Source organism: Salvelinus alpinus, chromosome 20 (genome assembly GCF_045679555.1).
Source record: "Salvelinus alpinus chromosome 20, SLU_Salpinus.1, whole genome shotgun sequence".
In the NCBI taxonomy this organism is placed as follows: Eukaryota; Metazoa; Chordata; class Actinopteri; order Salmoniformes; family Salmonidae; genus Salvelinus; species Salvelinus alpinus.
The window spans coordinates 34,063,128-34,086,781 of NC_092105.1; the positions used below are offsets into that span (position 1 = coordinate 34,063,128).

The window sequence follows — 23,654 nt, forward strand, 5'->3', positions numbered from 1 at the left end:
CTATCATTTGTTTTTCAACAGGACATTGATCCAACACACCTCCAGACTGTGTAAGGGCTATTTGACCAAGAATGAGAGTGATGGAGAGCTGCATCAGATGACCTGGCATCCAAAATCACCCGGCCTCAACACAATTGAGATGATTTGGGATCAGTTGGACTGCAGAGTGAAGGAAAAGCAGCCAACAAGTGCTCAGCATCTGTGAGAACTCATTCAAGACTGTTGGAAAAGCATTCCAGGTGAAGCTGGTTGAGAGAATGCCAAGAGTGTGCAAAACTGTCATCAAGACAAAGGGTGGCTACTTTGAAGTATCTCAAATATAAAATCCACTTTTTTTTCGTTACTACATGATTCCGTATGTGTTTTTTCATAGTTTTGATTTCTTCACTATTATTCTACATTGTAGAAAATAGTAAAAATAAAGAAAAACCCTTGAATGAGTAGGTGTGTCCAAATTTTTGACTGGTACTGTATATATACATATATATACATACAGTATATGTATATATATTGGATCTGATTAGTTTTTCTTGTAATGTTGACTGTTAATGTTCTAACTAATCTCATACTGGAGCTCTGATTCACCATTGGTCACCAACTGAACTGGTCCACCCACTCCATTCTAAAACTATGCCCTGAGCCACTCTTTCCCTATCCATCTCTGCCCACAATTATGATACTTTAATTTTTATCTCTCACCTATAGCCAGTTATCCCATGTCACATACTGTACAGCTCCATATAGTCCCTAATCACAACACATCAATCAGACCTATGATGTAATCTGGCCCTTCACCTTACTTTTCCACTTCTAGTAGATGAGTGGAACTTGGAGTCTTGGCTCTGTTCTAGAACATTCCACAATGTGACATACTGTATTAACAGTGAGTCACAAAACGTCTTCTTATAAAGTATGGGACATTATCATAATTATATTCAGACTTCATCATATTCATAAAGCAGAGTTCTCTGTACATTCTGTCAGTGTGCCAGTGTCTGTGCCAGTGTCTGTGCCAGTTATGTGTCCTATAACGCCCCCCCCCCCTTCCATCTCTCCAGTGATACAGCCTGCCCTTGACCATTGCCCAACCAAAACATGCTCTTGAAGTATCTGAAATATTTTCATATTGAGACTTGTCGTAGAGTGTGCCAGTCTGTGTGTGGCAGTGATGTGCCATTGCCAACTGCCCAGCGAGGTGGGGGGCAGAGGCTGTTACTGTTACCGTGCACCGTCTCACCAAAGATGGGCCACCAGCCCACTGATGTGCTAGATGTGTGTGTGTGGATGAAAGAGTCTGTGAATGCTATCAGTGGACGTGTGTGTGCGTGTGCGTATCTATGAATGATATCTGCTCCTCCATCTGCAGACGGCCACTGCTACCAGGGAGACAGAGACTCAATGATATCACCGCAGCCATCAGCCAATCAGAAGGGGGTAGAGAGAGGAGGGGGTGGGGGGTAGGGGGGGTCACTCTGCACGCGCTCAGTGAGGTCTAATTGGGCGTGACAGACAGGATGGGAGGTATTGTGCTGGTACACAGGTGAGCTAATACACACCCTCCCACGCAGTGCTGGGGAAGAGCACGTACACACGGTGTGACAAACACATACACGTCCCTGTAAAATGGCTCTCACACACACAGTAATATATTTATAATATATACCAGACAAATCCTATCAATACATTTCAATAACAATGTCAAATCTCTGTTATGAAGATCATTACATTTTCATGACTTCCTCAGTTTATGAACTAGACAGCATAACCCCAACCTTTACCCTGAAGTCTTGCTATTCTTTATTCCTCTCCTCAACCCCCCTGATCCCCAGAGTCACCTTGGCCACAGTAGAGAGTTCATAATGTCACTGTTTGATCTAATGACACACAGACTGGTAAATGACTGACACACAGACTGGAACCAGGTCAAAGGTCACATGTCATCTCAACAGCAGAAGTCCCTGGAAGCTGACCCTGAAGGGTCACTCATTAATCTGGACACTACATCTCTTTTCCTCTTATATCCCTCTCCTCCTCTTATATCCTCTCTTCCTCTTATATCCCTCTCCTCCTCTTATATCCTCTCCTCCTCTTATATCCTCTCCTCCTCTTATATCCCTCTCCTCCTCTTATATCCTCTCCTCCTCTTATATCCTCTCCTCCTCTTATATCCTCTCCTCCTCTTATATCCCTCTCCTCTTCTTATATCATCTCCTCCTCTTATATCCTCTCCTCTTATATCGCTCTCCTCCTCTTATATCCTCTCCTCCTCTTATATCCTCTCCTCCTCTTATATCCTCTCCTCCTCTTATATCCCTCTCCTCCTCTTATATCCTCTCCTCCTCTTATATCCCTCTCCTCCTCTTATATCCTCTCCTCCTCTTATATCCTCTCCTCCTCTTATATCCTCTCCTCCTCTTATATCCCTCTCCTCCTCTTATATCCCTCCTCCTCTTATATCCCTCTCCTCCTCTTATATCCTCTCCTCCTCTTATATCCTCTCCTCCTCTTATATCCCTCTCCTCCTCTTATATCCTCTCCTCCTCTTATATCCCTATCCTCCTCTTATATCCTCTCCTCCTCTTATATCCTCTCCTCCTCTTATATCCCTCTCCTCCTCTTATATCTTCTCCTCTTATATCCTCTCCTCCTCTTATATCCTCTCCTCCTCATATATCCCTCTCCTCCTTTCCTGTGTCTCTCTTTTCCTCTATCTGCCTGTCCCTGTCACAGGGGTATGGAGTGTGTGGTATGGAGTGTGTGGTATGGAGTGTGTGGTATGGAGTGTGTGCATTGGGAGTGTGTGGTATGGAGTGTGTGCGTTAGGAGTGTGTGGTATGGAGTGTGTGCGTTAGGAGTGTGTGGTATGGAGTGTGTGCATTAGGAGTGTGTGGTATGGAGTGTGTGCATTAGGAGTGTGTGGTATGGAGTGTGTGCATTAGGAGTGTGTGGTATGGAGTGTGTGCATTAGGAGTGCGTGGTATGGAGTGTGTGCATTAGGAGTGTGTGGTATGGAGTGTGTGCGTTAGGAGTGTGTGGTATGGAGTGTGTGCATTAGGAGTGTGTGGTACTGTACAGCAGCTCCATCAGCTGTTAAACTGTTTCATCCCAAGAAGCCCATCATGTGACAGATTGTGCTGATGAATATTGAATACAGTGTGTGCATACTGCATGCCCATGTTAATGCGCATATGCATTTCTGTGTGTTCTGGGTGGGTGGGGTAGGGGTGTTGATGTGCTGAGTTGGCGGGCCTTGGCAAAGCAGCAGAAGCTCCTTCATCAGTTTGAATGATAATTTTGTCAGTACATCTAATTGATTGATGAGTTGATTTGTTGACAGAGAGAGAGTATAGGTAGAGAGAGAAGAAGAGAGAGAGTTGGTATGCAGTAATAAGCTATCCCTGAATGATTGATCCCTTTTGGTGATTCAACAACATAGCCCCTGAACTGCATATTATCTGTCTTCTCTTCAGGTGTCAGAGGTGAATGGAGGTCTGTCATTTATTGTCCTCCTGTCTGTTTATCATAATACATCCTACTGATCAAACCAACCTCAATGTCTTACCCAACACTGTCACTGCACCTGACCTGCTGTGGTGCTGACCTGCTGTGGTGCTGACCTGCTGTGGTGCTGACCTGCTCTGGTGCTGACCTGCTGTGGTGCTGACCTGCTGTGGTGCTGACCTGCTCTGGTGCTGACCTGGACTGGTGCTGACCTGCTCTGGTGCTGACCTGCTGTGGTGCTGACCTGCTCTGGTGCTGACCTGCTGTGGGGCTGACCTGCTGTGGGGCTGACCTGCTCTGGTGCTGACCTGCTGTGGTGCTGACCTGCTCTGGTGCTGACCTGCTGTGGTGCTGACCTGCTCTGGTGCTGACCTGCTGTGGTGCTGACCTGCTCTGGTGCTGACCTGCTCTGGTGCTGACCTGCTCTGGTGCTGACCTGCTCTGGTGCTGACCTGCTGTGGTGCTGACCTGCTCTGGTGCTGACCTGCTGTGGTGCTGACCTGCTGTGGTGCTGTCCTGCTCTGGTGCTGACCTGCTGTGGTGCTGACCTGCTGTGGTGCTGACCTGCTGTGGTGCTGACCTGCTCTGGTGCTGACCTGCTGTGGTGCTGACCTGCTCTGGTGCTGACCTGCTCTGGTGCTGACGTGCTTTGGTGCTCTGACATCCTCAGCCCTGTTCTCAGCATTGTGTGTGCGTGCATGCGTGGGTGTGTGAGGGATGTCCTGGGATGTCCTCAGCCCTTTCCCAGCATCGTGCCACCCTGTCAGGAGACATCAGAGGCGGGCAGGGCTAAAGCTGAGAGAGGGTCACCACCACCCTAAGGCACCCCTCGCCTACACACCTGCTCCTCACCACCCCACCTCATCCCATCGCCTGGGGCGAGAGCGGACATGCAGGGGGACACTGATGGCATCTCACAGCCTCCCTCCATCCCTCCGCCATGTGTTAACCTTCAGTCAGGCCAATTTATCACTCTCTCATTTTATCCGACACTACAATTCTTACTAATTCCCTTTCACGATCTAAGTCAGGCAAGTTGTACATTCAGAACTTTGACAATACCACTGATAGTGTGGAAATATTTATTAGTATTTGAACCCTAAAGTCATTTTCTTTCTTTAGATTATTAGGATCCTTTCTTCAGATTTATTTGGAATGAATTATCCTTTTTCAGTGTACAGTAGATGTGTGCTACTATTTCAACTGAAGTGGTTGCTAGGTCTTGTCATGGATGAAGTCATTACATTTCCTCTCCTCATGTATCTTTAATAGCACAGTAGAGATGAGTTATTCCAGGATTTAAAGAGATGTGGTGGGTGTGATATATTTTTAATTGCAGCATCTGTTAGTCTTCTTATATTGGAGATTGTGGCTGCAAAGATCGTGATACGATTAGACAAATCAAAGGCAACTCAACCACAACCCACTTCTTTAATCCACAGTAAATCTGAACACTTACATAATTAAATTAAAGAAATAATCTTCACTTCTTCAACAGACTTGACATGAGTCATTTGAGTCATTTCAAATTAATTCTTCAAAAGTTATTTAAAAAATACTGTGACGATCGTCGTATGGTGGAAGAGAGGAGGACCAAGGCGCAGCGTGAAGTGAATGCATTCTTCTCTATTTATTATCACGAAAACGAAGAACACTTTACAAACTATACAAAACAATAAACGACGAACGTGAAGCTATAAATGACAAGTGCAGACACAGGCAACTTACATATAGACATAGACATACAAAAACCCCTAGACAATAACAAAAACACCTGCATCCCCCATGTCACACCCTGACCTAACTAAAAATAATAAAGAGAACAAAGATAACTAAGGCCAGGGCGTGACAGTACCCCCCCCCCCAAAGGTGCGGACTCCGGCCGCAAAACCTGACACTGAAGGGGAGAGTCCGGGTGGGCCTTCTTATGGCGGCGGCTCGTGACGTGGATCCCACTCCATCATTATCAATCCCCGCTTCCGTGGCCTCCTAGGAACGGCGACCCTCCTAAATGACCCCACTCCACTAATGGGCGCCTCTGGACTGAGGGGCAGCTCCGGACTGAGGGGCAGCTCCGGACTGAGGGGCAGCTCATGACTGAGGGGCAGCTCATGACTGAGGGGCAGCTCATGACTGAGGGGCAGCTCATGACTGAGGGGCAGCTCATGACTGAGGGGCAGCTCATGACTGAGGGGTAGCTCATGACTGAGGGGTAGCTCATGACTGAGGGGTAGCTCATGACTGAGGGGTAGCTCATGACTGAGGGGTAGCTCATGACTGGCGGGCGGCTCTGGCGGCTCCTGACTGGCGGGCGGCTCTGGCGGCTCCTGACTGGCGGGCGGCTCTGGCGGCTCCTGACTGGCGGGCGGCTCTGGCGGCTCCTGACTGGCGGATGGCTCTGGGGGCTCCTGACTGGCGGACGGCTCTGGGGGCTCCTGACTGGCGGACGGCTCTAGCGGCTCAGGACAGACGGGCGGCTCTAGCGGCTCTGGACAGACGGGGGGCTCTAGCGGCTCTGGACAGACGGGCGGCTCTGATGGCTCTGGACAGACGGGCAGCTCAGGCGGCGCTGGACAGACGGGCAGCTCAGGCGGCGCTGGACAGACGGGCAGCTCAGGCTTGCCGAGGCGCACTGTAGGCCTGGTGCGTGGTGCCGGAACTGGTGGTACCGGGCTGGGGACACGCACCTCAAGGCTAGTGCGGGGAGCAGGAACAGGGCATACTGGACCCTGGAGGCGCACAGTAGGCCTGGTGCGTGGTGCCGGAACTGGTGGTACCGGGCTGGGGACACGCACCTCAAGGCTAGTGCAGGGAGGAGGAACAGGGCGTACTGGACTCTGGAGACGCACAGGAGGCTTGGTGCGTGGTGCCGGAACTGGTGGTACCGGACTGGGAACACGCACCTCAAGGCTAGTGCGGGGAGAAGGAACAGGGCGTACAGGGCTCTGGAGACGCACTAGAGGCTTGGTGCGTGATGTTGGCACTGGTGGTACTGGGCTGGTGCGAGGGGCTGCCACCGGAGGGCTGGTATGTGGAGGTGGCACCGGATAGACCGGACCGTGAAGGCGTACTGGAGCTCTTGAGCACCGAGCCTGCCCAACCCTACCTGGCTGAATGCTCCCCGTAGCCAAGCCAGTGCGGCGAGGTGGAATAGCCCGCACTGGGCTGTGCTGGCGAACCGGGGACACCATGCGTAGGGCTGGTGCCATGTACACCGACCCGAGGAGACGCACTGGAGACCAGATGCGTTGAGCCGGCTTCATGGCACCTGGCTCAATGCCCACTCTAGCCCGGCCGATACGAGGAGCTGGGATGTACCGCACCGGGCTATGCACACGTACAGGAGACACCGTGAGCTCTTCCGCATAACACGGTGTCTGCCCGTACTCTCGCTCTCCACGGTAAGCACGGGAAGTTGGCGCAGGTCTCCTACTTGACTTCGCCACACTCCCCGTGTGCTCCCCCAAGAAATTTTTGGGGCTGCCTGTCGGGCTTCCTACCGCGCCGCCGTGCTCGTTTCGCCAACTCCATTTTCCGGTATCCCTCCTCGCACTGCTCCAGCGAATCCCAGGCGGGCTCCGGCACTCTCCCTGGGTCGACCGCCCATCTGTCTATCTCTTCCCAAGTATTATACTCCAGATCAGGCTCCCATGTCCAGAAATCCACAAAGCGCTGTTCCTCTCTTTCACGCTGCTTGGTCCGATCTTGGTGGGTTATTCTGTCACGATCGTCGTATGGTGGAAGAGAGGAGGACCAAGGCGCAGCGTGAAGTGAATGCATTCTTCTCTATTTATTATCACAAAAAAGATGAACACTTTACAAACTATACAAAACAATAAGCGACGAACGTGAAGCTATAAATGACAAGTGCAGACACAGGCAACTTACATATAGACATAGACATACAAAAACCCCTAGACAATAACAAAAACACCTGCATCCCCCATGTCACACCCTGACCTAACTAAAAATAATAAAGAGAACAAAGATAACTAAGGCTAGGGCGTGACAAATACATAAAACATTTTATCCTGTTATCTCCCTGAACACTGTTTGATAAAAGTATTCTCAGTGATGGAAGAAGTACCTAATGGTCAGACTTTAGTAAAAGTAAAGATACCTTAATTGAAAATTACTCAAGTAAAGTAAGTCACCCAGTAGAATACTACTTGAGTAAAAGTCAAAGTATTTGGTTTTAAATATACTTAAGTATCAAAAGTAAAAGTATAAATCATTTCAAATTCCTTATATTACTGTAAGCGAACCAGACGACACCATTTTCATGTTTTTCAAATGTACCATTAGCCAGGGGCACACTCCAACACTCAGACATCATTACAGATAGCCAGGGGCACACTCCAACACTCAGACATCATTACAGATAGCCAGGGGCACACTCCAACACTCAGACATCATTACAGATAGCCAGGGGCACACTCCAACACTCAGACATCATTACAGATAGCCAGGGGCACACTCCAACACTCAGACATCATTACAGATAGCCAGGGGCACACTCCAACACTCAGACATCATTACAGATAGCCAGGGGCACACTCCAACACTCAGACATCATTACAGATAGCCAGGGGCACACTCCAACACTCAGACATCATTACAGATAGCCAGGGGCACACTCCAACACTCAGACATCATTACAGATAGCCAGGGGCGTTTAGTGAGTCCGCCGGATCAGAGTAGGGATGAGCAGGGATGTTCTCTTGATAACTGTAAGTGTGTGAATTGGACCATATTCCAGTCTTACTAAGCATTCAAAATGTAACGAGTACTTTTGGGTGTCAGGGAAATGTATGGAGTAAAAAGTACATTATTTTCTTTATAAATGTAGTGGAGTAAAAGTACAGATACCCCCAAAAACAACTTAAGTAGTACTTTAAAGTATGTTTACTTAAGTACTTTACAACACTGAGTATTCTTATGTAGGTTCTGTTGAAAACCGTCTTCATTTAGACTCGAGACCAAGAAAGCAGACTCCAATCATCAAACAGAGACAATAACACATCATTAATTTCTAAATTCTTCTCAGCAATGACAGAAACGGACAGAACAGTACAGTAATGTAATGATTGTTGTAGTATTGCTATCCCATCCCTGTCTCTAGTCCCCTGTCACCTGTCTACGGGACTCATGGTCTTTGTTCAACAGTGCATTAGAGCTGATGTACTCCAGCACACCGCACGCTAACAGCTGTCCTGCTACTGCAGAGCAAGGCCCCATGGGACAGGCCTCCGTGATGGATAACATTTCCCTCAATCCCTCACTTGTTCACACTGACATGATGAAGATTGATTCACTGACAAGAATGAGAGATGCCCTATCTGTGGTAAATAGGGGCTACCTAGTCTAGAGCTAGGACAGCTATTGGACTCGAATTCGATGTACTTTCTGTGGAATTCAAAAGTCTTCCAAATCCTCATCAATGCTGTGTGTGTGTGTGTGTGTGTGTGTGTGTGTGTGTGTGTGTGTGTGTGTGTGTGTGTGTGTGTGTGTGTGTGTGTGTGTGTGTGTGTGTGTGTGTGTGTGTGTGTGTGTGTGTGTGTGTGTGTGTGTGTGTGTGTGTGTGTGTGTGTGTGTGTGTGTGTGTGTGTGTGTGTGTGTGCGTGCGAGCGATACTGTGTACACATGCGTGTTTCTGTCTGTATGTCAGTGGGAGATCACAGGTGTGTGAGCCGTCTCCACAGAGAGCCGCTGCATTGTGGGTAATAACGGTTAGCGCAACACCTGCGCCCCCCCCCCCTCGCCACCCCCTCACCTCTAATGGCATCTAATCACTCCCTCAAAATACCCTAATACTGAGCAGCGGTGCCCTCACAGCTGCCTGAGGGGCCCTGGGCACACAGAGCCTGTCAATCTCACTGCCCAGACCCTGGCTCCAAGTGTCTCTCACTCGTACTTCATTATCAGGCTTGCTGGTTGAACTAGGCCTATGGTTCTTGTTCCACATGTAGAATTTTAAGGGAGTGGAACAATTTTAAAAGCTATGGAAAGTGTTAATTGTTTGCCAAAATTAGACTACTAGAGTCCAAAGTTGACATATCTCCCTCCCTCCTGTCACTACTAACCCTATACACCCCCACATACAGCCCTACAGACAGCTTGCGCTTTTCTACACAACCCAACATGGTATCTAAACCTCTCAGTCTGAAACAATGATGCTGTTTATGGTGTCCACTAGAAACCACGGCCACATGGGCCCCTAATGCTTCCTGACATGCAGTTCTCTGTGGTTGGCTAATTACAAACAGAAAATATTTACTGCGTTAGAGGAGACCCTAGCTTAATTTCCACACCCCGGTTCAACCCTAACTTGGTTGCTGCTGACCGGTAGTGTTGTTCTTCCAGGAACCAGGTGGACACCATCCTATCCAGGGTCTCAGTCAGACAGAATTCATTAGTTTGGGGGAGGTAGGGAGGGAGGTGGAGAGAGAGCGCAGTCCTCCTCCTCAGCCCGCAGCCAGCTAAGAGAGAGCAGAGTACTATACAGCATAATAGAACCACAGATCTCTGGGTGGTCTGACCACCATGCTGTGACACTGCTGTCTCCCCATTCCCCAACCAGCCCTAACTCTAATCCAAAAGGCTGAGGGATACTTATCACTGACAAATCCTGTGAGGCTTGCGACGGTTTCACTCCGACACCCCTAAAGCTCTCTACCCCGCTGCCATCGCTGATCCCCTCCATTGCAATGTAAATCCCCTGGCTAATGACAACCAGCTCCAGGACCTGCGGCACAAAGGGTTAAAGCCTGCCAATTGAGCGAATAATGAGTTCAATTAGGAGATTGGGGGGCTGGCGCTGAATGAAAACCAGAGGAACCCAGAGGACAGATAGACAGCACTGCAGAGCTTGGGAGAGGAATGACAGAGGGGAGGGGGGAGGGTGAGGAGAGGACAGGGGAGGAGAAGGAGGCACGGGGGTGAGGGGTGGGGGGTGGCTAGGGGCCAGCTATGGGAGGGACAGGGAGGGGAATAGAGAAGAGGAGAAAGAGAGAGAGATGGGGAGAAGATATTGCCTGAGAGGAGGAGGGGTACTGCAGGTGGTGAGAGTCCTAGGGTTCGAGAATCCTGAGGTGGCTGAACGCTGGAGGTCTGGAATATGGGCAGGAGTGATAACTTGGAACACGCAGTCTGAACAGGGTAATTAGTGGACAAAATGCTAGCGATCACCTTAGTCAGTACTGCTCATATTCAGTCCAAGTTGGTAGCTACTTAAAGCATATCTGTCATGTTACATAATGGTCATTATGGTCTCCACTAGTCAGGGGGTTTCTTCTGATAAATGTGGTTTATTAAAAAGAGAGCCTGAGCCTGAACCATAATGTGTCTGCCAATCTAGAGGGAGCTGGCGACAGAGTTTGTTTGTAATTCGGCTTTGGAACACCCATGGTGTATTCCTAAGAAATGTAACTGTTTTCTAAGAAGCATTTCTGTACAGAATAAACAAGGAAAGTTACATTGTCATCAGCGACCGACTGTTTCCAGTCAATTCCACCCCAAAACGGTCTCATGGGTCGTTTTTTTCTCAGATCCTGGTTTGCTTTGATTGTCGTTATGTACAAATAACACAGTATTTGATTCCTGTGGCCATACCATGGCTTTCCCAAACTCCTCACATCCCCACTTCCTCTCCACCCCAGACCTCATCCAGCCTTTTATAGACAACATAGCATTGTTTAGTTATAAAGGCGGAGTACTCTCAAATACTAGCTTTGAAGAACAGACATAATATTATTTAATGCAATACCAAGAATGGACATAAACTATGGACCTCATGCAGATACATACAGTTGAAGTCGGAAGTTTACATACACCTTAGCCAAATACATTTAAACTCAGTTTTTCACAATTCCTGACATTTAATCCAAGTAAAAATTCCCTGTCTTAGGTCAGTTAGGATCACCACTTTATTTTGAGAATGTGAAATGTCAGAATAATAGTAGAGAGAATGATTAATTTCAGCTTTTATTTCTTTCATCACATTCCCAGTGGGTCAGAATATTACATACACTCAATTAGTATTTGGTAGCATTGCCTTTAAATTGTTTAACTTGGGTCAAACGTTTCGGGTAGCCTTCCACAAGCTTCCCACAATAAGTTGGGTAAATTTGGCCCATTCCTCCTGACAGAGCTGGTGTAACTGAGTCATGTTTTTAGGCCTCCTTGCTCGTACACGCTTTTTCAGTTCTGCCCACAAATGTTCTATGGCTTTGTGACTCCAATACCTTGACTTTGTTGTCCTTAAGCCATTTTGCCACAACTTTGGAAGTATGCTTAGGGTCATTGTCCATTTGGAAGACCCATTTGCGACCAAGCTTTAACTTCCTGACTGATGTCTTGAGATGTTGCTTCAATATATCCACATAATTTTCCTCCTCATGATGCCATCTATTTTGTGAAGTGCACCAGTCCCTCCTGCAGCAACGCACCCCCACAACATGATGCTTCCACCCCCGTGCTTCACGGTTGGGATGGTGTTCTTCGGCTTGCAAGCATCCCCCTTTTTCCTCCAAACAAAACGATGGTCATTATGGCCAAACAGTTATATTTTTGTTTCATCAGACCAGAGGACATTTCTCCAAAAAGTACGATCTTTGTCCCCATGTGCAGTTGCAAGGCATAGTCTGGCTTTTTTATGGCGGCTTCTTGGCTTCTTCCCTTGCTGAGCGGCCTTTCAGGTTATGTCGATATAGTACTTGTTTTACTGTGGATATAGATCATTTTGTACCTGTTGTCTCCAACATCTTCACATGGTCCTTTGCTGTTGTTCTGGGATTGATTTGCACTTTTCGCACCAAAGTACGTTCATCTCTAGGAGACAGAACGCGTCTCCTTCCAGAGCGGTTTGACGGCTGCGTGGTCCCATGGTGTTTATACTTGCGTGCTATTGCTTGTACAGATGAACGTGGTACCTTCAGGCGTTTGGAAATTGCTCCCAAGAATGAACCAGACTTGTGGAGGTTGTACATGCTCAAAACACAAACCGACAAAACAATAGTCTTCTTTTCATTGGATGCACTTTATTTAAACAACAACAGCAATTTGAAAAATAAAATATAAACCGAACAAACAAAACAAAACATAAGAGCCTTAACATTAATGCACATATGTTAAAAGTTCTAATTATCACTTAGTGATAACTGGTATGATTATACAGGAAATGCAAAATGTACCAGACAGAAATCCTGATTCACATTGTCGGCAATGATGAAGTTGATGAAGGAAAAGAATGATAGCTGCAGAACTGATCATTTGAATGAGAACTATTAGGTAAGTGAGCCGTCTGAATGCATTTCAGAAAGGTTAAGTAGAACATTGTGCTTAGTCAAAAGGTACTGCAAGAAAACAAAACTCAAATAAATGCCCTTTCCCCATCCCACACAAAACAACAATAACAACAACAACAGCGATCTGAATTCTGTAAAGTTGTGGCGATGTCAAAGCTGACTGAATCAAACTGCAACAAAATGGAAGATCCATCACAGCATAATATCAGGAAGTGGGTCTATTCATGAGTGTGAATGTACTGTATGTGCAGTGTGTTTGTCTTTTCCTGATTGAGTGTTCTGATGGCAGCATCACACAGAGCAAGTGTCCCTCTAGCCCTGCCTGCCCAGCCATAGAGGATGGACGTCAGTATCAGGCCCAATTACACAGCATGAGTTGTTATTGTCCTCTGTCAGGAGAAGGACAGTAAGAGAGAGAAAAAGAACGAGAAGAAGAAAGAGAGATTGGAACATCACCTTGACCGTTCAGCTCATCAGGAACATTGGACTTCTATTGTTTGTCAAGCGTCTCTCTGATGACTATATGACGGAGCTGGAGAAGGAGAGAGGGAGTGGAATACACACGTACACATGCACTCACACACTGTGTTTGCCCACCCCCTGTGGCAGGTTAAACACAAGACTCTGGCTAACCCCTCCTCTCTCATCAGAGCCGGGACTCATTAGTGTAACGTTGTGTGTGTGTACGCGTGTCTGTTTGTCTGAGTCCGTGTGCATGTGTGCAATGTGTGTGTGTCTGCGTGCGTGTGTATGGCAGACCTGCCAGTAATGACAGGGGTGGGGCAGTAGCTTTGACTGACAGGTATAAGTATGGTGTGGTTGGGTATAGCCCACTGAGTAATCACAATAACCCTACAGGTGATCTACTTTACTTTACTCACTCACACAAAGACCACCTGGGGCTTGGATAGCTGCTAATAGGTCCTGATTGAAGCTCCAATCAAACAGCACAGATCCAAATGTTCTCACTGGTTTACAGAACAAAATGAGACTGAAAGACACAGATGGGCGAGAGGTCTAACAAAACCTGAGGGTGTGTGGAAGAGCTGGGCAAGTAACGCACTGGCAACATGTACATAGACTGCAGTGGCGGTCGGTGCCGTTTAAGAGCAGGGAGGACAATATTTATTTTAGGAGCATGGTATTATATCTATTACAGCATATTGGATGACTGTCATTCATATTCCCTTCAGCCAGTTCAATGTAAAATCAATAGGTTTAGGCTACTACATGATACTCAAATTCTCCCTATATCCATCATGAGGTTACTACAACATATGAATGAAAGTTTACAATGTTGGTGCACACATGTCGAGAGAAAAATTTGAGGTGACAGACAGTGACACATGGACACATTCAATACCCCCTTACACACTCTTGTCTGCATCTACCTGATCTAGGGTGCAATCAGTAGTCCAACAATTGCAAACGAGAGATTATTTTGAACAAATTCAGGTATGTTTATCCCCGCTTCATTCCGTTTGCTTCTGTTTAAGAAATGTTTTTCAACAGAATCTGCGGAATGAATACAACCCTGATCACACGTAAACACAGTGCACTTTCATAACAGCCACGTTGTATTCCTTCTCGCATCTACACTCTCTCCTCCTTTCAGTTAGGGTGCAGGCCAGGCAGCAGGCTGTTAACCAGCCTGCCAGCTTAGCGGAGTCTGCCTCTAGCACAGTCAGCTCAGCTATCCCAGTGAGGCTGTCTGTGCCTCGATCTATGTTGGGCAAAACAAAACATGGCAGTGTTCACCTTAGCAATCTCACTGGAATAAAGACCTTCCTTCCTGTCATTATTGAAAGAGATTGTGATATCTCACATCTCAAAATAGGGCTGCTTAATGTTAGATCCCTCACTTCCAAGGCAGTCATAGTCAATGAGTTAATCACTGATCATAACGTTGATGTGATTGGCCTGATTGAAAAATGGCTCAAGCCTGACGAATTTACTGTGTTGAATTAGGCCTCTCCTCCTGCTTACCCTAGTGACCATATCCCCCGCGCATCCCGCAAAGGCGGAGCTGTTGATAAAGTGTATATAAATAAAAAATGACTGTGTTTTTATCTTTTGAGCTTCTAGTCATGAAATCTATGCAGCTCAATCACTACTCAATCACTTTTTATAGCTACTGTTACAGGCCTCCTTGGCCGTATACAGCGTTCCTCACTGAGTTCAGACTTGTAGTCATGGCAGATAATATTCAACAACAAAAATTCACATGGAAACGTCCACAAACCCACTTCAAAAGGCTTTCAGAGCCATCATCAACTCAGTGGGTTTTGTCTAACATGTCTCCGGACCTACACTACTGTTCAAATGTTTGGGGTCACTTAGAAATGTCCTTGTTTTTGAAAGAAAAGCAAATTTTTTGTCCATTAAAATAACATAAAATTGATCAGAAATACAGTGTAGACATAGTTAATGTTGTAAATTACTATTTGCAATTATGTTAGCATAGTTGAAAACTGTTGTTCTGATTAAAGAACCAATAAAACTGGCCTTCTTTAGACTAGTTGAATATCTGGAGCATCAGCATTTCTGGGTTCGATTACAGGCTCAAAATGGCCAGAAACAAAGAACTTTCTTCTGAAACTCGTCAGTCTATTCTTGTTCTGAGAAATAAACCTATTCCATGCGAGAAATTGCCAAGAAACTGAAGATCTCATACAACGCTGTGTACTACTCCATTCACAGAACAGCGCAAACTGTCTCTAACCAGAATAGAAAGAGGAGTGGGAGGCCCTGGTGCACAACTGAGCAAGAGGACAAGTACATTAGAGTGTCTAGTTTGAGAAACAGACACCTCACAAGTCCTCAACCAGCCGCTTCATTAAATAGTACCCACAAAACTCAAGGCTCAACATCAACAGTGAAGAGGCGACTCCGGGATGCTGGCCTTGTAGGCAGAGTTGCAAAGAAAATGCCATATCTCAGACTGGCCAATAAAAATAAAAGATTAAGATGGGCAAACGAACACTGGACAGAGGAACTCTGCTTAGAAGGCCAGCATCCTGGAGTCGCTTCTTCACTGTTGACGTTTAGACTGGACTTTTTGTGGGTACTGGTGTTTTGCGGGTACTGGTGATGTCATTGGGAAACACAATGTCAACTTCCACAATGTCAACTTTCATTGAGTGGCCCCAAAATTGCAGGCCCCAAAATTGCCTGTGTTTCAGTCCTAAGGAGGTGGATGGAGGCAATTTTTAAAACTTTTAAACAGACATGCTAGTTCTAGGTCCCAAGAAACAAAGAGATCTACTTTTGGATTTGAGTATTGATCTTGATGGTTGTACAGTTGTCTCAAATAAAACTGTGAAGGACCTCTGCGTTAATCTGGACCCTGATCTCTCTTTTGATGAAAATATCAAGAATATTCCATCTTCGTAACATTACAAAAATCTGAACCCTTTTGTCCAAAAATTCTGCAGATAAGCTAATCCATGCTTTTGTCAATTCTAAATTAGACTACTGCAATACTCTACTCTCCAGCTACCCAGATAAGCACCAAATAAACTTCAGTTAGTGTTAAACTCGGCTGCGAGAATCTTGACTAGAATCAAAAAAACGTTAGCATAGATTTTAGTGCTAACCTACTAAGCATTACATGGACTTGCTCCTACCTATCTCTCCGATTTGGTCCTCCTGTACATACCTTACGGTCACAAGACACAGGCCTCCTTATTTTCCCTAGAATTTCTAAACACACAGCTGGAGGCAAGGCTTTCTCCTATAGAGCTACATTTTTATGGAATGGTCTCCCTATCCATGTGAGAGTTGCAGACTCGGTCTCAACCTTTAAGTCTTTACTGAAGACTCATCTCTTCAGTAGGTCCTATGATTGAGTGTAGTCTACTATTATTATCACGGGGGCTAAGACACTGGCTTACTAGTGCTCGCTCCTCTAATTCTCTCTCTCTCTCCCTCTCCTCCCAGAGGACCGTGCCTCAGGACTACTTGGCCTGATGACTCCTGGCTGACCACAGTCCACCTGGTCATGCTGCTGCTCCAGTTTCAACTGTTCTGCCTGCTGCTATGGAACCCTGACCTGTTCACCGGACGTGCTACCTTGTCCCGGACCTGCTGTTTTCGACTCTCCCTCTCTCGCTGCCGCACCTGCTGTCTCGACCTCTGAATGCTCGGCTATGAAAAGCCAACTGACATTTACTCCTGAGATACTGACCTGTTGCACCGTCTACAACCACTGTGATTATTATTTGACCCTGCTGGTCATCCATGAACATTTGAACATCTTGAAGAACATTCTGGCCTTGAAGAGCCAGAAGAGGACTGGTCACCACTCAGATCCTGGTTCTTCTCTACGCTTCTTCCTTGGCTCCTGCCTTTCTAGGGAGTTGTTTTATAGCCGTGTGCTTCTACATCTGCATTGCTTGCTGTTTGGGCTTTTAGGCTGGGTTTCTGTTTAAGCACTTTGTGACATCTGCTGATGTAAAAAGGGCTTTATGAATACATTTGATTTGATTTGACAATTTGCTTCGCTTGTGAACTTCAAAGCACAACACATCAGCTGTCTGTGACCAGGCAAAAAACCTTTTCCAAGCAAAACTATATCATAACCGCTAACAGCTACACACAGTCTACATCGTTGTCATCATATTAGCTAAACTAATGTCTTAGTCAACATAGCTAATAGAACTAATGCATTAGTAATACTGCTACAATCATGCAGTACAGTACAGTCAGTAAGCAGTTTAGCAGTTACACTGGTGGGCCCCGGTGGCAATACATTTGTAAAACCAAAAGCTTACCTTGACCTTGAGTTCCAGTGTTGGATAGTCATAGCCAGCTAGCTAACCTATTGTAGCATCCCTCTGTTTGAGACGGGTGCTTGAGTATTTGAAAGTGAAAGAAATTACAAAATGTATTTTGCTCCCTCTTTCTCTCTCGCCTCCTTCAAAACTGTTAAACTTGTTTTTCTCTCTCTTCGAGTCAATTACTCACCACATTTTATGCACTGCAGTGCTAGCTTGCTGTAGCTTATGCTTTCAGTACTAGATTTATTCTCTGATCCTTTGATTGGGTGGACAACATGTCAGTTCATGCTGTAAGAGCTCTGATAGGTTGGAGGACGTAGTCCAGAAGTTGTCAAAATTACTGTGTAAGTCTATGGAATGGGGTGAGCACCATGAGCCTCCTAGTTTTTGTATTGAAGTCGATGTACCCAGAGGAGGACGGACGTTAACTGTCCTCTGGCTACACCATGGTGCTACCCTACAGAGTGCTGTGAGGCTACTGTAGACCTTCATTCCAAAACAGTGTGTTTTAATTAATTATTTGGTGACATGAATATATTTAGTATAGTTTTATCTAAAAAGGATAACTTTTTAAATGTTTCGCTATTCTTATTTTTATTAAATTCACTGAGGATGGTTCTCCCCTTCCTCCTCTGAGGAGCCTCCACTGATAGGATGGGGTATTCAGTGACACTAAACTAAATATGAATGCTTATATTCCATATTTCTCATTCCTAATGAACATGGCCCTGGTCCGAGGCTGGTCTGTGTGACTGGTGTCTGGGGAGCAGTCAGTCACTCAGGGCTGAGTGTGCAGGGCCACTGAGCCATAGAAGCCCCTCATGGGACAGTGAGAGAGCTGCACTGAGTCTGAGAGCACAGCCAACCAGCTAGCTACCCAGCCAGCCAGTCAGCCAGCAGCGTTTCCATGTGAATTACTGTCACTGCAATGCCTCTTATTAGAAACCTCAGCCATGAGGGTTTAGGGAGGCCTCTAATTGATTGGCTTGGAGAAATGCAGGGCTAGCCACAGTTGCTCTGTGAGTGTGTGTGTGTGGGGGAAGGGGATGGGGTGGGGTGGGAGAGTGTGTATGTGTGTGTATGTGTGTGTGTGGGGGAGGTGTAAGAGAGAGTGTGTGTGTGTGTGTGTGTGTGTGTGTGTGTGTGTGTGTGTGTGTGTGTGTGTGTGTGTGTGTGTGTGTGTGTGTGTGTGTGTGTGTGTGTGTGTGTGTGTGTGTGTGTGTGTGTGTGTGTGTGTGTGTGTGTGTGTGTGTGTGTGTGTGTGTGTGTGTGCGTGTGTGCGTGTGTACGTGTGTGCGCGTGTTTGAGATTGAGTTGAGTATGAAGCACTCCACATGACTGGTAAGGGATTGGTGTTGTTAACCACTATCTGGATGTGACTGTGTCTATGGGGTGGCTCTCACTGTATGACATGACATTGGATATGCAGACACATGATTTAACTCTGAATATTAAAGATTGACAGAATCATAGAGATAAAACACAATGTATTGATGATTGTTAAGAGTACAAGGCATGTCATCTTAGTAGCAGCTGCCTAGACAGCCAGATACCTCATGGTTCCTCTGTAACTTTGACTGTGTCCCACATGGCACCCTATTCTCCATATAGTGCACTATGTTTTTTCAGGGTCTGGTCAAAAGTAGTGCACTTCATGTACATTGGGAATAGGGTGCCTTTTGGGATGCATACTTTGACACAAGTACCCACTTTCAGATATGGCTTTAACAAACAAGCCTGCCATGTTTTCCAATAGCTCAAAGAAGTTAGATTGTCACCATCTGCAGCAAAAGCACAGTTTATTCGTTGTTTCATTTCATTTTTGGATTTGACTCCCGTTTCTGCCCAAGTCTTTCTTTCTTTGGAAATATTCATCGAAGTTTACATAACAGGACATTTTGGCAGTGTGTGTTTCTCATGTCTCAAAAACGTCTCTCGTTACCAAAACAACCACGGTGCTCGGAAAGCCAATATTAAAGCCATGAAAATAGAACCAAAAATAAACAGCGATGACAGCAATAACAACCGTAATAACAACAATAATAACAATAATGATAATAATAATCATGGATAAAGATAGCAATAAATAGGGTGGAGGAGTTAAGTGCGGGTAGGTGTGGTGGAACGGCACACTGTAGGCACCAATTATAGAGAGAGAGAAAGAGGGAAGGAACGAGGGATGGGGAAAGAGAGATGAAGAGTGAAGTGGTGGGCTACCGCACATAAAGTGACTGATTGTTTGGTTGCTGAATCTCCGTTCTGTTGTGTCCCTCCCTGTTTCTCTCCACATAGGTCGAGGGTGGGTAGGCAGGGGTACAGTCCAGAGTATCTGTAGCCCTGAGTGTCCTTTCACACCGCTGGGTCTTCATGTCCTCACAAGGCTGTCCTCTGTCTCTCTTATGTCCGCATAAACCACAATAGGTTTACCTACTAGTGTCCTTGTAAACCACAGTACCCACAAAGCAGTAAAGAGGGGGAGACTGGACTGAGGCATGACTGGCGGAGATAGGGGGAGACTGGGCTGAGGCATGACTGCCGGAGATAGGGAGAGACTGGGCTGAGGCATGACTGGCGGAGATAGGGGGAGACTGGGCTGAGGCATGACTGGCGGAGATAGGGAGAGACTGGGCTGAGGCATGACTGGCGGAGATAGGGAGAGACTTGGCTGGAGAGATGAGAATAATCCATATTTGATGTAGGGGGTAGGGAGTTAGGTAGGGTGTGGTTGCTCCATTGAGGGATGGCGACAGGAGTTGGTTGGGAGTGGCGATTCCAACTTTAAAAATATCATAAAGCTCAATTGTGGACTTTGACAAACCATATTTGTTTATCATTGGTGAATTATCCCATACCACTGTTCTTACCTCCACCCAAAACCCACCTGCCATGCAGCCACCCACCCACACAAACTGCCACCACCGTCAAAGACCAAAGACTAGAGGAGTCCTGTCATGGAGGGGTGGAGAGGGGGAAAAGGTGATGGAAAGCCACAGCCGCCCTAAAAACTCCTTAGCCAGCTAGTGATGAGCTGTAGATCTGGAGTCTGCATATGGAGCCAAGGGACCATGGGATAGTAGAGGTCTGAGCAGGCCCCCAGTATTCAGTCTATGAGTGTCAGTTAGGGGCCTGACCCAAGACCCAACATCGAAATAAGGACAAGTGTTCTCTATGTGGGTGTGGTTGAGACATTAGAGAGAGCAGTCATTGGACAGAGCATATGAGAGCCCGCCCTCTTGGGTGAAGCTAAGTTTTGGAATTGGCTCAATTCAAAAGTGGTGTTGATGTGGCAAGTTCCTGTTGTGGCCAGGGGTGAGATGTGTGTGTATGTTTGTTTTTCTCTCTGTCTAGTGGCTCAACATTACTGAACAGGCTATTCTAACTGTAACACATGACAGCTGTTTCATGGCATTTCCCTGCTTCATGTTGCTGAGGTAACATATTGTATTTTCACTTTGATGAAGCCTCCTTTGGACCCCATACGTCTGTATTTCTGTGTATATATATATATATGTGTGTGTGTGTGTGTGTGTGTGTGTGTGTGTGTGTGTGTGTGTGTGTGTGTGTGTGTGTGTGTGTGTGTGTGTGTGTGTGTGTGTGTGTGTGTGTGTGTGTGTGTGTGTGTGTGTGTGTGTGTGTGTGTGTGTGTGTGTGTGTGTGTGTGTGTGTGTGTGTGTGTGTATCAGTGTGTCATTGTCTCATCGATGCCCTTCTTCCCTTCTACCAGTCTTTAGTTCCCGTTCGCTTCCCCTGTCTGTCTGTCTGTCTGTCTGTCTGTCTGTCTGTCTGTTTGTGTGTGTGCATGTATCAGTGTGTCATTGTCTCATCGATGCCCTTCTTCCCTTCTACCAGTCTTTAGTTCCCGTTCTCTTCCCTTCTGTCTGTCTGTCTGTCTGTCTGTCTGTCTGTCTGTCTGTCTGTCTGTCTGTCTGTCTGTCTGTCTGTCTGTCTGTCTGTCTGTCTGTCTGTCTGTCTGTCTGTCTGTCTGTCTGTCTGTCTGTCTGTCTGTCTGTCTGTCTGTCTGTCTGTCTGTCTGTCTGTCTGTCTGTCTGGGTCTCGCTCTCACTCTCTTTCTGCATCTCCTCTGGTCTCTGGGTCTCTATCTCTGGAAGTCAGCCTGCTCTCTGGGGCTGGATGAGGAGCTACCAGGGGGCAGGGAGCTAGCTCGGCCCCCACTCAGACCATGAGAATGCCCTTTGTCCTTGCCCTCTTCCATGGCCCCCATGCTGGTCCCTGAAGGCTGGGCTGGTGCCAGGGCAGGGGCTGACCCTGCTGGGTTGCTTCCCCTTCTTTCCCTCTCTGTAGTGGGGTACATCTCCTCATGACCGTCTTCGCTGGACTCAGGGTCCTCTGAGCTGGAGAGGAGCTCCTCGTCTCTGTATTCGCTGACGTCCACACCACCGGCCCCCTCCCCCAGCTCCTTCAGCCGGCCGTGATGCTTGACGTGGTAACGCTGGTTCTGGAAAAACTTGATGATGGTGTGCTTGGGCAGGTCCAGTTGGGCTGACAGAGTGTGGATGGCCTCTTGGTCCGGATAAAGACCCACATCCTGGATGAAGCTCTGCAGGATGCCCAGAGCTTCTAGTGAGATCTTAGTGCGCGACCGAGGCTTCTTAATGACCACGCCACCACCGACTCCTGAACTGACTCTTTCAACATTCTGGGACTCTTCATCGTTACCCTGGAGGGGCATGGGGTCCTCGCGCATCGGGGAGTGGTCCTTCAGGGGTTGTGGGGGTTGTCTGTGCAGTGCCTGGTGAGAAAGCAGGTACAGCTGATTAGTGGGGTTCAGTGACCCCTCATCAAAGCTACAGACCATTCAACAGTATAGGCATTCTACAGTTATCATTTAACAAAAAGTTCAACAAGGTTAACAAGTTCAACAACAGCAATGCCCATTGCCTGAGCTAATTTCAACAGCGATACGCATTAGCTGAACCCAGGTTAAAGCCAAACATAGCTTCATAGCTCAAATACCATCACAGAGAGACTAACTACTATTGCACCTGTGTCGTAGACCTTTGACCTCTGACCTGGATGTAAGATTTGCTCGTGGTAAAACTCCAACCACCTGCTCTGCCAGCTCTACCACCATGACGGTTTAACCAGACAGAGCCAGAGGATAAACAGCTGAGGGGGAGAGGGGCGTGTGTCTCGCCTCCTGTCTGGTTGGTGTTACGCAAACACACACTGATCATTAACAACACTGGGGGAGAAGGGGGCACTAGAGGATGAGGGGTCATTAAAGAATAGGTGGTAGACTGGGGGAAGAGAGGGCAGAAGTAAGAATGAGAGGGCAAAGAGTCGTGCAAAGGAGAGATCAAGGAGTTTGAGTGTTGGTGGGACAGACTCGAGATAAGTAAAGGTGAGAGGTGATCAAAGCCAGACCTAGGGAGTCAGGGGAGTTAGTGAGGTTCTAGTGTTGTTGTCCTGTTGTCTTGTTTGGTGCAGGAGGAGTGTCAGAGAGCCCGCTAGCTATCACAGATCTCTGTGGCGCGTTGCTATCCCGCTGTCCCACTGGCTTTATGACCAGGGTGGGGCACCACGGCCCCAGGCCCCCGCCCAGCCACTGTGCCTCGGCTCTGGAATGCTAAGCTATAAATCTGTGGTGCATTAAAATTAAAGGACCCACAAAGATAATAGTCATTCGCTTTTCTCTCTCCCTCTTCAATAATAACAGGGTATTACTTAAATAATATTGAGGGCAGGCCAGACCATCAAATTGCTCCGATTTCACTTGTGGGGGCTGTTTGAGGGTAGCGATTTACAGGAAGAGTGTAGGTTGGGTGTTTTTTTCCGCTTTCTGACGTTTATTATCTTTTTTATGTCTGTGTGAAACAAATAGCAGCCACACAAAGAGAGGGAATGAGAAGGAATGGTGACAGCGGTGGAAAGAGAGTGAAAAGACAGGATGAAAATAGCTCTCCCCTTTGACCTAATGTAGACCACACACTCCTCACAACCACACACACACACACACACACACGTACGCACACTAACACTAACTTCCCTTTACCACAACCAGGAACAAACAGACACTCACAAATACACACACACTCATTTAGACTCAGAC

The 23,654-nt window shown here is 46.9% G+C and overlaps 2 protein-coding genes across 7 annotated transcripts in view; both read right to left on the bottom strand.

Moving 5' to 3' along the window:
* Positions 1–3,571: 3,571 nt before the first annotated feature.
* On the bottom strand, positions 3,572–4,165 carry LOC139547109 (streptococcal hemagglutinin-like). The gene has a single exon (XM_071356153.1). The coding sequence runs from the start codon at positions 4,163–4,165 to the stop codon at positions 3,572–3,574; it is 594 nt and encodes a 197-aa protein (XP_071212254.1).
* An 8,354-nt stretch (positions 4,166–12,519) lies between these two features.
* The window catches only part of LOC139546706 (DNA-binding protein SATB2-like), a 65,038-nt gene continuing 53,903 nt past the window's right edge, over positions 12,520–23,654 (bottom strand). For 4 of the 6 annotated variants that reach the window (XM_071355415.1, XM_071355420.1, XM_071355417.1 and 1 more), the window contains one exon: positions 12,520–22,355. In XM_071355415.1, coding sequence (XP_071211516.1) covers positions 21,681–22,355 — 675 coding nt within the window. In that variant the 3' untranslated portion in view covers positions 12,520–21,680. The remainder of the gene's footprint in view (positions 22,356–23,654) is intronic. The other 2 variants (XM_071355419.1, XM_071355416.1) reach the window with 1 other exon arrangement.